Genomic DNA, 16608 nt, shown 5'->3' on the forward strand with positions numbered 1-16608 from the left:
GTCCCATTATCCCAGGTTCTGTCCCACACTCCAGGTTCTGTCCCATATCCCAAACCCCGTCCCACTCCCTGGGCTCTGCAGGCAGGGGCTCTGCTCACCCCAGCAGCCAAGGCCACCAGCACCACCGTGGTCACCATGTCACAGCCAGGTGAGCATAGCCAGGGTGTGGGACACACCAGCCCACACATCCCATTTCTTTACCATGGATTTGCTCAAACCCCTACAGAAGACAAAGGCATTAAAAACACTGGCCAGTGCAGGGACAGGCAGAATCACTCTCTCTCCTAGCTCTGCCAGCAGGGTCTTTATGCCCCCACTGCTTACCACTCCAGTGGGCCCTCGCTGCCACAGCTCCAGCAGCCCCAGCCCCACATCTGCAGATAAATCCAGGCTGCTGTCCCACACTGGTGGTGTTCACTGGTGCTGGATGGTATGTGACAGCCCAGAGGATGAGCTGCCACCCTTCCACCTGCTGCTGCTGCTTCACAGACTGGGGCTGAAGCAGTCTGTAGCCACCCCTGCTGCCAGAGCTGCTCTCCTGCCCAGCACTGGGTGTGCTCAGGGCCAAAACTGAGAAAACCATGAGTGAAAACAGCATAAAGGTGGAAGTTCAACCCAAACAGCCTTGGTACAACATTCCAAAGCAGGTGGGATTTCTGCTCCCAAAGAACATGCATTTAACTGAAGAGCACACATTCCTCAGCTGAAAGCTGCAGTCCTGTGCCAGTGGCCAACCCTGTACTGCAGGAACCATGGTGTGATCAAGGTCATGGGAAGCACGGCCAGGCTGGGTGAGCTCCTCACCTTTGGTCTCCACTGCATTGATGCACTTCCGAACAAACTTGAAGCCCACCTCGTTCAGCTCCACTGTTTGGGACAAGAGAGCTGTGTTAGCTGCCTGAGCCCTCCTGGAGACCCCTGGGACCCCCCAGCCCACCCCCAGCCTTTCTCAGCACCCAGAGCCTCAGTGCTCCAGCACAGAGTGCTCACAGCTGCACCCACACCCCCTCAGGAAACACCAGTGCTCTGGACATCCTAACAAGGAGTTATCAGTTCCACATATTCTCCCCTTTTTCCTCAAATTTATTTTGAGTTGCAGCACTGCTCCCTACCCCCTCTTTGTCTTTAATAATCAGGTATATAATACTAATACTAATACTAATACTAATACTAATACTTTTATTATTATTATTATTATTATTATTATTATTATTGTATCTGATAAAGACTTAAATAATACTCTCCAGAGCAAAATCTGTAGTTAAAGTTATTCCTCATCATGGGACTGTGTAATTTCTGCTTATCTACATCACTAGGATTAAAAAGCAAAACCAATCCAGCTTGATGTGCTGAGGAAAATGAGCACAGGGCTTCCTCCACTGAGCTAGGCAATCCTATGGGATCCCTGCATTTTCAGCAGGTTGTTTATACTGATTCTGTCTGCTCTGAGCAACAACAACATCAAGCTCGGACATCTCTTAGCCCTGCCCTAGGAATAAGCACAGAACCACCTGGTGCTTGACACTGAGGGCTATGATACCACTGGAATTCCTACCAGCTTTAATCTATGGCAAATAGAGAATGTTTATTCAGTGGAACCCTAATTTACATTCCTCCCAGCCTGTGATGTGAACACGGCCACACAGCAGGGTTGTGCTCATGCCTCTGGGAATGCTCCCCCTGTGCTCATTAGACCCAGCTAGCTACAGTGCTGATGAAGTGAGCTGTGGGACAGAATGCAGGTTTCACCCAGCTGACAGAGCCCCAGAGGGGTTCCAGGGCTCTGCAGGGTGCACCCCACTGCTGACAGGGGGGACACAGGACATGGTGGTGGGTGGAAGATCCAGGGAACTCAGTGCCACCTCCATTGCCCTGTTACAACCTTTGTTAAGGGACACATCCTCAGAATCTCTCCCTGGGGTTTGGAGGTGCAAACTGAACCTCACATCCCACTGCTCCTGGCTAAATAAAAACTGCTCACTGCAGTTCTGCGCAACTCGTTCTCATCTGGGCTCAGTGCCAGGCACTGTGGTGTGAGAACAGCAGTGACACTGCTGTCACGGAGCGGGGACAGTGCTACTCAGCAGGATTTGAGGATGAGTGTATCTGCAAGGAAAATTCTGCCTGGCCTCGAGGCTGTGAGAGCCCAGAGAACAGCAACAGAAGTGACTCACTTTCTTCTTGCTTCGTGATGGGACTGTGATAAATCTGAAAAAAGGGCGGGAATGGGGGAGGGAGAAGCAAAAACATCATCAGCATGATTTGGTATTTATTTCTAAAAGAAAATGCAGCATCCCATAAATCATCCCCAGATTACCCAGAGGCAATCACAGCCAAAAAGACAATGTCCCATAGAAATCTCATTTTATAATTAGGCAAGAACCCATTATCTGCACAATCAAGGAGTTTCTGCTGCCTCCCTGTTTCAGTGGGGCACCTATTGCTGGGGAAATTCTCTGTTCTGTAGGCAAACCACAGGGCTCTGAGCTCTGCTCAGACTGAAGGGGCACCAATAGGCACAGAAAGGTGGGAGAACACGGGTGCAGAGTGGGCAGTGACACCTTTGAAAAGAGCTAAAGGCTGCTAAGATCAGGGACAGGCCAATCATCTCCAGCAGGCAGTGAGGAGCAGGAGTGAAGCAGCCCGGAAAGGCTGGGGTCTGGCACAGCAGGGAACACCCCGAGATTTCGGGGGGAAGCCCAAAATCCCCAGCGGGAGCTGAGGGCAGGGCAGGGAGCCCGTGGTGAAGGTGCAGCAGCGATCCCGAGCAGCAGCCGCCGGCAGAGGACACTGCTGGGCAGCGCATTCCGGCTGGGGACGGCTCCAGGGACACTCACCGGCTCCTTCCCGTCCATGGCCTCCATCCACAGCCTCCGGTTGGCTTCCGACAGCGCCTGCAGCGTGATGGTCCCGGACCTGGGCACAATTCCCCCAGGGACAGGCAGGGAAAGGAAGAAAAGTTGGTTTTAATAGACAGCAAAGAGGGATTGGCTGCAGGCCCATGGGGTTTGGGGCCACCAGACAAAAAGCCTCTCACCTTTCATTAGTTTCAATGTCAAAACAAAACCTTTTGTCTATGGAGTCAGTCTTTCTCCTTACGCAGGATTTCACGGTTAGGTCCAAGGTGCCCTAGGAGAGAACATGAAAGGCAAGGTGAGAGGACAGAAACATGGGAGAGTTTGGGTTCCTCAGGCCCTTCAGCTGCAGGCCAGCACAGCACTGCCCATGGCTCCTGTGCTGATATTCCAATGGCATTGGTACCAGGGCACAGGTGGCTCTCCCACCATCGTCTGTGTAATTTCTGCTTATCTACATCACTAGGATTAAAAAGCAAAACCAATCCAGCTTGATGTGCTGAAGAAAATGAGCACAGGGCTTCCTCCACTGAGCTGGGCAATCCTATGGGATCCCAGCATTTTCAGCAGGTTGTTTATACTGACTCTGTCTGCTCTGAGCAACAACAACATCAAGCTCAAACATCTCTTAGCCCTGCTAAGAGCCCAACTCAGGCCAATGAGGCTCTGAGTTCCAGGCTTGCTCTCAGCCAGAGAATGTTCTGGACTCAACAGCACTACCCCACACAGCAGCACCCTGCCCCTGCAGTGCTAGAACACTGCTCCAACCAACCCAGAGAGGCATTCCCTGTCTCTGAGGCCAGGACCATGCTCACCCATGCCCTGACACAGCTGGGCTCTAATTTTTACCAGGGCTGGCCATCAGTACCAGTTACCCACAGCACCAATGAACCAAATGGCTTTACACAAACATGTGGGGCACAGGGAGGTACATTTCCTCACCCCAGACAGAGCAGACATGCTCTGGAGAGGCTCAGCTCTGGCCCTGGGTGTTTGTGTCCCTGCACTCCACAGCAGATTAATTTATAACTTGATTGTGGGTTTGTGGCCAGCTGTGACCTGATGGTGCAGGCCACCAATATTTGGGAAAGGCACTAAGTTTTCCCAGCCCCTTCCTGCAGTAATGGGCCTTACTAGACATGCTTATAGCAAAAATGACAACAAATCTCTCCATACAATAGTTTGGCTATTTCTTTGCCCAGCTCTCTGCCAAGGGGTTGCAAAACATCTATTTTATTTTCCTGCTGCAGTGTGCAGAGCCCTGCCAAAAGGAGAGCATGAGCTCACACACTGGAGCACACAGGCCTGGCTGGGAAGGCCCCGGGGACCACTCCATGGCAGAGCAGGGCGGGGGACTCAGCTGGAGGCACTGGCTGAGCTCCATCCTCCCAGCCCTCCCTTGTCACGAGGAGAACTGAGGGAACTCCCAGGCTTTGGTAAGCCAAAGCACTTTGTGAAAGAAGCAGTTACCCGAATTGCTGCCTTAGTGCAGTTTGGAGCTGCACTGTTACCCCTCTTCTCTTCCCACACTGTCCCAGTCCCACAGAACCAGTGCTGAGAGCAGAAATCAAACCACAAACCAGTGCTGTGAGCACACGGTGCTGTAAGGAAATGCTGCATTTGGAAGCAGGAACTCCTGTAGTAACTTGAGTCATTCAGGCCCTTCAGTGGCTGCCACAGTTTTTGTGGGGAAGGATCAACATCAGCTGGCCCAGAGAAGCACAAGTTTCACCCCAGGCTGAACTCATGGACCAGCACTGTCTGGTGTCTCTCATGTCACAGGACCCACATCTGCTCCCAAACCCTGCAGGGCTCCCAAGGACACAGTGGAGTGAGACCTCTCCTCACAGGGGTGCCTCTTCCAGGTGACACCAAACTGCCCTGAGTGGGCAGGGAGGGCACAGAGCCCACTGCTCTGCTCTGTGGCACCTGCAGGGCTGGCTGTCACAGGAAGGGAGGCCATACATGGGTGGAAGGTGGGCCCAGTGGTTGGGCCAATGTTTGCAGACATCCAACTCACCTGCTTAGCTCCAGGCTTCTGGTCTATGGGTGTCATCCGTAAGGTTTTGGCCTCTTTTTCATACTGGCAGTAATACTTCACCCAGGAGATGCCCAGAGCCCCTGCAGGACACAGGAGAGGCTGGAATCAGGGACAGGGCTGTGGCTGGGTGCAGCCAGCAAGGCATGGTCAGTGCTGCCCACGTGTCCTCCCTTCTCTGGGGACACTGACAGCCCTGGGGACATCAGCCTTGCAGGTGTCTCCATGGGCAAGAGCCAGGAGGAGAGGAGGAGGAAGAGAGAAGCAGGAGGAGAGGAGAAACAGGAGGAGGGGAGGAGGAGAGGAGCACAGGGCAGCAGCTGCCTCCAGCACCCTCCCAGCTCACAGCTGGTGAAAGGGCGTTTGTGGGACTCTGACCACAAGCCAGGCTGGTTTGGCCAAGCCCAGCCAAGACCTACACTGGCAGGATCCTACATGTCCTGAATGTCTGTTCCACAAACCCCACTGCTTTTTCCTGTGGGTGAAAACTCAATAATGAAGACAACAGCAGCTTTGAAATACTCTGAAGTTCCTATTTCCAGATTCATAGTCACTTTCCTCTGTTTTCTTACCTGAATCTGTTTATAGGAAATAATTCAATTGGTACTTTTTCTGTAATTAAGTTGCAGTTGTCAGGAAGAACAACTTTTCATACTTGATTTAGAGGGAAGCATAAATAGAGACAGAAAATAGCCACTGGCCTGCAGGAACATGCCACATTTAGGATCTAAAATTACTGAGTGTGCTTTCTTTTAAAAGCAAGATAAACAGATATAAAAATATATGTATAAATAGATTTCTACGTAGGATTAAGAATGAATGCTTACAAAGTTGTCTGTAGCCTCAGAGGTCACAGTTTTGCACAGACTTATGTCCCCTGAGCATTCCTGCTGCGTGGCCATGGAGACCTGCAGCCAGGTTTTGGAAAACACTGTATTTGGTCTGATTTTCTTCTGCTCTGAGAAGTTTTGCTCTGAGCAGCTGAACTCAGCTCTGGTTCCACCTTGGCTGTGCTCAGCTGCTCGCAGAGGCTGCCAGAGGGAGGCTGGGCAGGACACCAGATTCATCCTGGTAAAACACAGCCAAGACAGAGCCTGCCAGAGCTCCAGGCTCTGGAGTCATAAATCCCATGTCAACAGAGTGCAGGGCAATTATCCCTGTGCTGTCACAGATATGTCACTTGGACAGAGCTCTGTGCCACTGCTGACAGTGCTGCCAGCTGAGGCTGCCAGTGCTTCCAGGCACTGCAGGCAGTGACACCTCAGGCAGTGGCAGAAGGTGACACCCTGGGCTTGCTGTGCCTGGCTGTGGTGACACCCAGTGCAGCAGGGGGTTATGTCAGGGCAGCCCCATTCCCTGTTACACCCAGCTGCATCCCAGAGCCATTACATTTCTCCTGAGTGTACAGGTAGCCCTCGATGGTGGGCTGCCCAGGCAGCTTGCAGGTTAGGGGTGCTTCCTTCATCCTCTTCTTCAGATCTTCCAGCTCCTCCCGTGTGCTGGAAAAGTGATTCCTTGTCTGGGAACAGAAAACAAACAGAAGCATATTTGAACATGAGCAAAAAGTGAGCTGCAGGTTATTTATTCCTGGATAAATCTGAGGTGCTGTTGCAGAAATGAATCCATTCCCAAGGTACAAAACATGGAAACCACTCCACAAATCCACATGGAAAGTGGCTATAAGAACCACTGAGCTCTAAGGGATGACTGAAGAGACACTTCGTGTGCAGAGATGATGCTGAGGGCCACAGCTGGGAGGCCACTTGTTCCCTTAATTACGGAACTTTAGCACATTTCAAGGCTGGCTGGAGCAGAGGAGCTCCCATTCACACCATTGCTTGGGTAACAGGTGTGCTCTCCTCCCAAAGGTGTTGATCATGCTACAGTGCTTTGCATGAAAGAGTCACACCAACAGGGGGTACAAAATCCAGGCATTTGGATGGAATACTACTTGGACCAATTAATGAGCCAGCAGCAAAACCATCCTGGCTCAGATTTACGGCTGTTGTTCCACAGAAATGAAGGCCAGTCAGGAAAGACTGAATATAAAAAAAAACAGGACTCAGATATTTTACCCCATGAGCACACTTGGCCAGCAGAGGAGCTTACCAAAGCATGCAGCAAGCCTGCAGGAAGCCAGCACCATTAAGATCAAGGTTAGAGGCCTTCTTAGAGTACAATTTCAATCTCTTGATTGAAAGAAAATCTCAGGCTTGTTTATGCACCAGGTTAAATGATGCAACTGCAGTAGCCCCTTCCAGAGAAAACAATTTCATAGACCTGTGAACTGTCCCATGAAAAGAGGGGAAAACCCACGTGAACTGAGAAGGAAATATCTGTATCTGCAACAATGCAAACATGGCCAGACTGCTTGGGTGGAAAGACCTTGCCATCAGAGGTGTGTAAATACAAATGAGAACAGAAGTCACACAGAAAAGTCCTTCAGCTGGGCAGGGACTCACGTTCTGCAGGCTGAGCTGGAGCTGCTGCTTGTATGGGAGGAAATCCTGTGTCAGCTCCACTGTCAGGTTGTTGTAAGTGAAGAGGCTGTGGAGAAATGCCAGCACCTGCAGTGGAGGGAAGGGACACACTGAACTTCTGTGTTTATAATGGAAGGAAAGATGGACAGAGTGTGGGGTTTCAGAAATTACATATGCAATTATTTTTTCTTCACAACTTTGAAATGCCAGCCTTGGTATGGCTTATCCACCACAGTGTCCCTAAAGCTCAAGCTACCAGCCACACATCTGTCTGAATAAAACAGCCAGAATGAAAGACCCTGCAGGGAGACCCAGAGCAGATCTGTACAGGATCCCACACCCCACTGCAGCTGGCACTGGGGCAGAGCCACCACCCAGGGCAGAGTGTCCCTGCACTCAGCCAGGCTGGGACAGGTGAGCAAGGCAGGTGACACCTCTGTCCCTCTGCAGACAGACAGCACTCACCAAACCCAAGGGGCCAAGATAAATCATAACAAGACCTGTAGCCCTGTACAGTGTCCAGCCTGTTCCTCAGAACCCACAGACAGCCAGAAGAAACAGGACTGGGGCTTCACAGTGCTCCTGCCCCACAGGACCTAATCCAAGCTGGCAGCTCATCCCCTGCCAGCACATCTGAGCATCAGCAAATGACACATGAGAGCAAAGGAAGCTCCTACCGGCTCCACAATACTGAATTTCTTGCTTTCTTGTACTTCCTGGATCTGGTACACATACTCGAGGGAGGACTCAAAGAAATTGTGTCTCTCTTTGTCCACCTGAAGGTCAGCCTGGAAGAAAGAGGGAAAGGTAGAAAAAGAAAATACATCACATGTAGTTTGAAAATATTTGACTCACTTCTGTCTGTCAGCCCACACATGGTTCTGTCCTCACTGAAAACCTGCCTGGTGTCCAGCCCAGCTGTGAGCTGGAACATTGGATATTCCTTTAAGTCTGCCCTTTTCTGGCTCCCTTTCATTCAAGGATCTAAAACCTCTTCTCACTCTGCAAGGAAAAGGCTTTCCCAAAGCTCTTTTATTACTTTAGCACAAACCTCTTCTCCTGACAAGACCACCTTCACCACCCTCTTGCCTGACTTCATCTGTGTCCCAGAACCAGCAGCTCTGGAGCTGCAGCAGTGGCAGGAGCACACAATGAGCTCACACACAGTCTGCCTTGCAGAGATGCTCGTAGGTTGATGTGACATCTGGTCTGACAGATCTGACCAGATCCAGCTGGCTTTCCTTCCTTGCTGCAACACGCCTGCAGCAGCACCAGCTGGAAGGAACCCCCTCCTCTGCTTGCCTCCACAGCCACCCAAAAGCACCAGCAGCAGGGCAGGACACCAGGCCAGCAAAAGGAAAAATAACTCGTTACTTTTCAGCCAGAGCACCTCTCCAGGTGAAAGTGTGGCCAGTCCCCAGCTGTGCCACTGCCACTGGTCACTGCCCTTCACCATCAAGGTGACAACAAGCAATCACAATGTCTGAAGCACCAACCAGCATCCAACAGACACAGGAGAACTATGAGCTTGATTTCCCTGATCTCACAGAGAACTCAGGCTTTGGGTAGATTTAATTGATTATCAGTTTCAATTAGTTATTTTAAGGGATGATTCCTCTCCTTTTTTAAAGACCTAGAGCAGCTGGTGCTGTTGCTTCTGGACCTAACTCTGAGAAAAATTCCATACACACCTCCTGTAACTGAGACTCCTTCTTTTTGGAAGACAAATGCAAGTGGCGATCCAGCATAGAGTAAAACTTCTCTCCATCCTTCTCAAACTTCTTCTTTCTTTCCTGTAGATGCAAAGAGGTTGAAGCAGAACCAGTTACTGGCAATTTCCAGATAAGAACATGCATCAACACCGAGATTCTTTGCGCAATTCTGTATTCCCATGGACAAATTTTGGTCAACCCAGGCAGAGAACAGAAGGCCAGTTCTCATTTGCTCTGAATTCACAGCCCCTTGCCTATCTTGGATGCAATTATATCTCAAGACCCAGTCTAGCAATACAAGAAGTATTTTTTCATGCCAACATCATGGCAAAAGCCCCACTGAGGAGGTGCTGTTCCCTCTCTCAATCTCTTCAATATCCAGTAAACTGAAGATGTGCTCATGCAGCAAAAACCTGTTCACCACCTCCCGACATGCTGCTCACACAGCCCAGAAACAACTGGGCAAACACTGCAATGTCAGAGGCACAGCAAGGTCAAGAAAAGGTTCATTAGGTTTTGGCAACTTTCTGTTCTAAAGAGTTTATCATTTGTTTCTGAGAGTAGCAGAAGGAAAGCTGAAGCCTGGCAGGTAGACAGGCAGGCAGGAAATCCTCATCTGCCTCAGCAGTGCTGCAAAGAGAGCACAAATGAACAAAAGCAGCAAACAGAGACATTCAAGAAGGAACTCCTGACAGCAGGCAGGGAGCAGCAGGACTGAGCACCAGGCTCTTGGCTCCTGCCTGCACTGACTCTGACATTGGCAATCACAAAACAACCAGAGTAGGGGCCAGGTTGACAAATACCCACTTCAAATGGTATCTGACATATCAGGGATTCCTGGGAGGCAACTAAATTACTGAAATCAGGAAATTCCAGCCTGGCAGCAGCCTCAGTGCCAGGTCCAAGCAGCTGAGAGCTGGTGTACACACAGTGCAGGTGTGTATGGGATGCCCAGATCTTCTGTCTGGCTTTTGAAAGGTCAAGAAAGTGGAAAGCAGTTCCAGCTTCCTGGGGAATTACTGCTATCTTTTAATATCTGTCTCCTGAAAGCTCTGAAATGCTGTTGCCCCCACTCAGAAATGCATGGATAAGCAAGCATACACCAGTGCCACAGCCAGAGCAGATGGGCTCTGCCAGACTGCTGGGTATTAGGAACTTTCCTCACAAATCCAGTAGTGACCACAGCTTCCCCTGCCTGAAGTTTTGCTTCCCTGTTCCAGTTGCAGAGCCTATTCCATCTGTCTGTCTGGATGCCCTGTAGCAGGATGCCTGGGGGCTCCCAAAGCCCCTGGGCTCAGCACAGGTGGCTCCCAATAATAGGAACAAGCCTTCCTAGCAGCTGCCTTCCAGGGAAGAGGATTCTCTCCCCACCAGAGTCCTGCCATGGCTGCAGTGAAAGCACAGTTACCATGAGGAAGTGGCACCAGCCCCTGTGTGAGTGTCTGGAGCAGGGCAGGCTTAGCCCAGCAAACCTTTTCACCTCAGCAATTGCATATCCTGCTGTGCAGAGCCTGGAATTACAGGACACCTGAAGGGAAGGGCATCCTCTGCAATCACCCCCTGCAATATCAGGTGCTGTGACTCTGTGTCAGCAGCCTCACACAGCAGAACAGAGAGATCTACACCAAATCCAGAGCAAGAGAGAGTCCTCCAAGGGTGAATCCTAACTTAAGCAGTGCAGCAACTGTGGGCTGAGGCCAGGAAGGAGGTTGAAAACAAACCACCACCCTCATGACTGAGGCCCTGATCAGCAAATCCAAACCCAGAGCAGCGAAAGCATTTGTGGAGCAGCAGTTCCTGAGTCTGTGAGGTCAAACTCCTGGGCTGTCTGTGCCATTAATGCCCCGTCTTATACAGCCAGGAACTTTTCTTGTTTCCATTTCCTCAGAGAGCCTCCAAGCCCCAAGGCCACAGAAGTGCAGGGAAGCAGAGCTGTGGGCACAGTGCTCCTGATGCCACCTCCTCACGTCTCAGAGGAGATGGCTGTGCCAGCAGCAGGTCCTGAGATAGAAAAGCAGGTGCTGCCATTGAAACGTAGCTGCAAACCCAACCAAGGGTTCCACTGTCTCCAGCAAGGTGGTGTGCAGAGGTGGTGGTGGCAGCACTGGGATGGTGCCATCCCTGCTCCTCAGCAGCAGCAATGGGGTTGGAGCCACTCCAGGAGTTCTCTCCCACCTCTCACCACCAGCAAGCAGCACTCCCAGGGTGACTCAGCTGTCCCCACCCTGTGCAGAGGCCACCAGGGAAGACAGCCACACTGCAGGCCAGAGCTGGGACCAACCTCTCCTGCTCTCCATCTGAGAGGCTGCTCACCTGTGCCAGGTGTAGCCATGATATTTTCTGAAACATCCTTTCCTTAAGATTTTTCCTCCTGAGAAGCTGAGAAGCCTCAAGAACAAAATGTAAACAATGGTTATCTGCTGCTGTGGAATGCAACGGGTGCATCTGTGATTGGACTCATGTGGTTGTTTCTAATTAATGGCCAATCACAGCAGCTGTCTCATACTCTCTGTCCAAGACACAAGCCTTTGTTATCATTCCTTCTTTCTCTATTCTTAGCTAGCCTTCTGATGAAATCTTTTCTTCTATTCTTTTAGTATAGTTTTAATATAATATATATAATAAAATAACAAATCAAGCCTTCTGAAACATGGAGTCAGATCCTCGTCTCTTCCCTCATCCTCAGACCCCTGTGAACACTGTCACAGCCAGGAGCTGTGGGAAGCACAGGGCAAGGGAGCCACCAGAGCCTGGTGCTACCATGGCCAGGCATGGCAGAGCCCATGGGCAGGGGGATGTGCCTCTGGAAGCAGCAGCCTGGGAGCACGTGGCCCCTGGCCTGTCCCCAGGGGAGGTGACATTGCTGTGGGAGGCTGTGGTGGCCGTGCACGCGGCCACAAGAGCCCATGGAGGAGGCCCTGAGCTGTGTGTGGCTGTGGTGCCCACACACATGGCCACAGGAGGCCACAGCCTGCAGCCACAGGGAGACCACAAACCACCAGGCTGCAGCTCGGTCACCAGCTTGTGGGCAGCTCCCTGGTGGGTTCTGAGGAAGAGAAGATATGGCGGGTTCTGAGGAAGAGGGGTCATCTCTGCTCAAGGAAATACTGGTGAAGAGAAAGGAAAAGCCTGGGAGAGCAGGGGAGCTCCTTCTGCAGCAGGAGCTGGGGAGCCAGACAGGAACAACTCTGGGAGTGCCTCCTCCTCTGGCAGCGCCCAGGCAGGCAGGGACACCCTGGGGACAGGGAGCACTGAGCTCTTCCTGGGGATTGAAGGGAATGGGGACATGGAGCAATGAGCCCTTTCGGGGGATTGAAGGGACTGGAAATGATGTCCAGGATGGACCCATGTGTGACAGGACCACCGTGCAGTGTGGCATTTTGGGCCACTAAGAGGGAGCTGGCCAATCATTCCCATTCTGGTAATTAGCATGTAACTGAACAGCAGAAGGATGACCTACAAATCCTTCTGTGCTGGCTGCTGACCAGAGCAAGCCAAGACAGAAAAAAAAACAACACAAAAAAATCACCCAGACTGAAGCACAATCTGGAAACACGAGCACAAATTAATTCCTCATGAATATTCATCAAAGGGCAGCACCACGTTTTCAATGAGGTTTGCCAAAAGGCACCACCCACCTTCCCTTTGTTGCTCACTGGGAGACACCGAGCAGATCCCACTGAGGGCAGGCAGGAGGGGGCTCTGAAACCCCCTGTGCTGGGAGCTCTGGCAGGCACTGCTGTGCCCAGGAATGGCACAGCCCATGCTGGGAGCTCTGGCAGGCACTGCTGTGCCCAGGAATGGCACAGACCATGCTGGGAGCTCTGGCAGGCACTGCTGTGCCCAGGAATGGCACAGACCATGCTGGGAGCTCTGGCAGGCACTGCTGTGCCCAGGAATGGCACAGACCATGGGGCTGCACTGCCTGCCTGCTGAGGCAGGTGATGCAGCAGCAGCTCTGGCTGCTCTGTGTGTGCCAGGTCCTGCTTGCACCCCGACTGCCACCAGCACTGGGGTGACACTGGAGCCCCTCAGCAGCTTCAGGTCCTACTCATCAGGGGGAAAAGGGCAAACAGACTTGCCAAAACTCCCCCTCAACCATTAGTTGCTAATTAGGGTCCTCTGAAATTCCCCTTTTCAGAGAGGTGGAGTGAGTGGAGGTGAGAAGCCCAACTCATGGGCCACTTCTCTCCATAAGGAATCAAACACACTTTTCCTGCTGGGAGTCTCTCCCTCCATGCACACCTGAGGGGTCTGGGTGCAAGAGCAGTGGATTCAGGATCATAACAGTTCATTTTTAAGAGGCATCTGCAGTTAATTCAAAACCAGACTTTTAAAAAGTATAGAAAGAGCAGTTCTGTCAAAGCACACTCAGTTCATCCTGGTGTTTTCCCTCACCCACTGCTTTCTCTCAAATGCTCCTTAGGCCCTGCTCCCCCAGAGATGAAAGCAAGTAGAAGTTATTAACCTCCCTTTCTTTTAAAATTATAATTAATGAAATTAATAACCGAATTAACTAAGACCTTTTAGGAATATTTTATCTCCTGTGGAAGAAATATTGACAAACACTGCAGCTATTCAGCATTCCTTTTGCCCTTACAGTACATCCCAACAAAATTCTCCCTCTGATTTTTTTGGTTGGCTTTGTGGTTTTTTTTAAAAAGCTGTCTCCTTCCAAGTGAAACTGGAATTAAACTTTTCTATTCAAATCCTCCTCAGCTCAGTAAGTGTGGCCAGCTTATTCCCCAAGGGTCCCAGCCCCACATTGTGGAGCTGAGCCCCAGGGCTTGGAGAGGAATGGATGGGACCTCCATGTGCACCAGCTGCTTCCCAAACTCACCCTGGGCCATGAGTGCCAGAGCTGGGCAATGGGTCAGCTCAGGGGGTCCCTTTCACCTGTGCAGTGTCACTGACAGTGACAGCAGGTCCCAGGAGAAGCAGCGACCGTGGGGCTGTGCGGGAGGGAGTGGCTGGAGGGGCTGCCCCGTGTGGAGCACAGAGGAGACTCCCCTGCTCCCGGCTGAATGCAGACTCAGATGTGCTGCTCAGACTGGCTGTGCTCCAGCCAGAGCCATCACAAAGCCTCGATTCAAGGGCTCTTCCTATTTGGCTGCAGCAGCTCGCACAGGGAACAGAAAACATCTCACAGAAGGCGACGCTGCCAAAATACGGAAACCGAGCAGAGGGCACAAATTCCCTGTGTCATGTCTCCAGGCTGCTCCACAGCCTGCCCTGGGCTTCTGCCCCTGGTGCAGATCAGAAAGGGTCCATGGGGTGATGGCAGGCCCAGCAGTGATGGGAGGAACCCATATGACACAGTACAAATGAGGAGCCTCGTTTGTACTCCCCCCCTCCTGCTGCTGGCTGGGGATGGCCCAGAGATGCCCTGCAGGCTGGCAGGTGAAGGAAGGCTCTGTGCCCAGGGTGACACCTCAGGGTGCAGTGTGGCATAGGCTGCTGTCAGGGAAGCATCAGAGCTGAGGAAAAGGGGCTGGAGTGGCTGGGGCTCACTCCCAAACTCACACCCTCTCACAGCTTTGGGGTGGCACTGGGGACAGGGGTACCTCCCTGTGCATCCCTGTCAGCATGGGCACAGCTGGATCCTGGCACAGTACAAGGTGCTGTCCTTTGAGCTCCTGCATGGAGCCACAGCACAGCTCTCTTCCCACCACAGTGCCCTGGCACCTCTGCAGCTCATGCTCCTCACAAGAAACAAAACCCCAAACCAAACTCCAATGGCTGAGCCCCTGCAACACCCCCCTGCCCTCTGCCACCTCTCCAGCTGCTCTGAGCAGTGTCCTGCCACTGTCATCACCCTGTGCTTCCACACAGAGTGCTCTGCCATGCACAGGGACTGAGGAAGGGCTGCAGGCTGCCAGGGGGATCTGTGTCAGTGCTGGGGCAGTGGCACCAGCCCTGCTGAGACCCGTGCCTGCCATCAGGGAAGGGAGCAGGACATGGGCACAGGCCTGTGGGTGCAGCCAGCTCAGCTCTTGGGGCACAGCAGGCTCTGGGCTGGGGGCAGAGCGGCCCTTACACACCTCCAGGGCTCTCTGGGACAAAACCAGCCTGAAGGACACGAGGGCAGGGGCCGTGGGCAGCACCTGTGCCATGCTCGTGGCTGCAGCTCTTCAGAGGGCTCCTCACACCAGCCCTCAGGGCATGGCAGAGGGCAGGAGGGCCATCAAGTATCTCTCCTCAAACTCTGTATTTATTAAAAGTCAAAGCCTCCAGATGGGTTGGGCTGAATCCAAGCCTCAAGTGTTCTCCAAAACATCTCCATTTCAGAGCTGGGCCTGAGCCAGCCCCATTTTAAGCTGCCACTGAGGAACATGGAACCTGGATTTCTTGATAGCAGACAAGGGAAAAATGATCTTTTGTGCTCCACATGTGCAGAATTTGCTTTTTATAGCTTGTTTCTTTAAAAGTTTGGTCCATCTGAAAGACTCATTAGATGCTTTATGTAAATATTTCATAACAAAAGCCCTATGACTATAATCAGGTTCTGCCTGCTGGCCTCTCCTGCTTTCCCTCCTTCCCTTCCCTCCCTCCCTCCCACTCCACCACACACTGCTCTGCAGAGAGTATTTTCTTCTCAATAGCACTGACTGAACAAAGGAGAGAGGGGGTGAAGCAGCAAGGAGGTTCTCCTGGCTGAAACAAGCACTCCTTGCTCAGGACAGAGGCAGTGCTGGAATGAGGCCAGGAGAGAACCCAGAGAATTCAGGGAAAGATTTTGGAGACTCTTAAGATTGAAAAATCAGACTAAAAGTCACAGCACGAACCCTCAGCCAGCAGCTGAAAGCCAGCATTGAGCAGGGAGTTTGTGAGCGCCTGAAGTCAGAATGCAGTGGAGCAACTGCTTGTTAGCAACAACAGGAGAAAAATCTGAATTCAAAGACAGTAACAGAAAACAAATCTGCTTACACTGAAAACAAACAAACAAACCAACCTTACCTTGGTGAACCCTATCTGCTCCTTCCGGAAATTTTCCAAAGGTTTGATCAGCAAATCACTTGCATTCTGCACCTACAGTGCAAAGAAAAAGCATTTTAACTGCACCGTGCTGATCAATTTTCTCCTAAACAGAGGCTGAACAGGGCTAGAAGCCAAGACCTCTGATATTTTAATGTTTTTGACTGGAAACTTCTTCTCTTTCTGTAGGTGAATTCACTTAAACCATCTGTACCTGCTCTTCCCCATGAGTGACACACAGCAAACCCCAGCCACATCCCAGGAGGCTTTGGGGACATCCTGTGGGTGACAGGGAGTGTCCCCCACCTCAAATAAAGGATGGAGTTCCCTTGTCTCGAGATTCAGAACAGCCAGGGAAAAGGGAAAGCCTGCCTGTGTCCCTTCCACTCCTGCCTCATGTCTCAGAGACCTTTCCCGGGTGCTCTGCCCACCTTTGTCATGAATCCACATGAAAGTGAGCTCACCCCAGTTTGTATCACTGGCTGCAGCTCCATTCTGGCACTGGGAGCAGCTGCTCTCTGCTCCCATCCCCACTCCCCTGACAGGCT

General features: G+C 51.7%; 1 protein-coding gene across 2 annotated transcripts in view; it reads right to left on the reverse strand.

The window, feature by feature from the left end:
- The window catches only part of OPHN1 (oligophrenin 1), a 50306-nt gene that overhangs the window by 13568 nt on the left and 20130 nt on the right, over positions 1-16608 (reverse strand). For both annotated transcript variants that reach the window (XM_054289455.1, XM_054289454.1), the window contains exons 4-13: positions 16043-16114; positions 9065-9166; positions 8051-8161; positions 7356-7460; positions 6283-6412; positions 4876-4976; positions 3038-3129; positions 2838-2916; positions 2175-2208; positions 805-867 (exon numbers count right to left, since the gene is read on the reverse strand). In XM_054289455.1, coding sequence (XP_054145430.1) covers positions 805-867; positions 2175-2208; positions 2838-2916; positions 3038-3129; positions 4876-4976; positions 6283-6412; positions 7356-7460; positions 8051-8161; positions 9065-9166; positions 16043-16114 — 889 coding nt within the window. The remainder of the gene's footprint in view (positions 1-804; positions 868-2174; positions 2209-2837; positions 2917-3037; positions 3130-4875; positions 4977-6282; positions 6413-7355; positions 7461-8050; positions 8162-9064; positions 9167-16042; positions 16115-16608) is intronic.

Source organism: Melozone crissalis, unplaced genomic scaffold (assembly GCF_028551555.1).
Source record: "Melozone crissalis strain CALT ecotype California unplaced genomic scaffold, PUWL_Pcris_2 ptg000068l_1, whole genome shotgun sequence".
Lineage (NCBI taxonomy): Eukaryota > Metazoa > Chordata > Aves > Passeriformes > Passerellidae > Melozone > Melozone crissalis.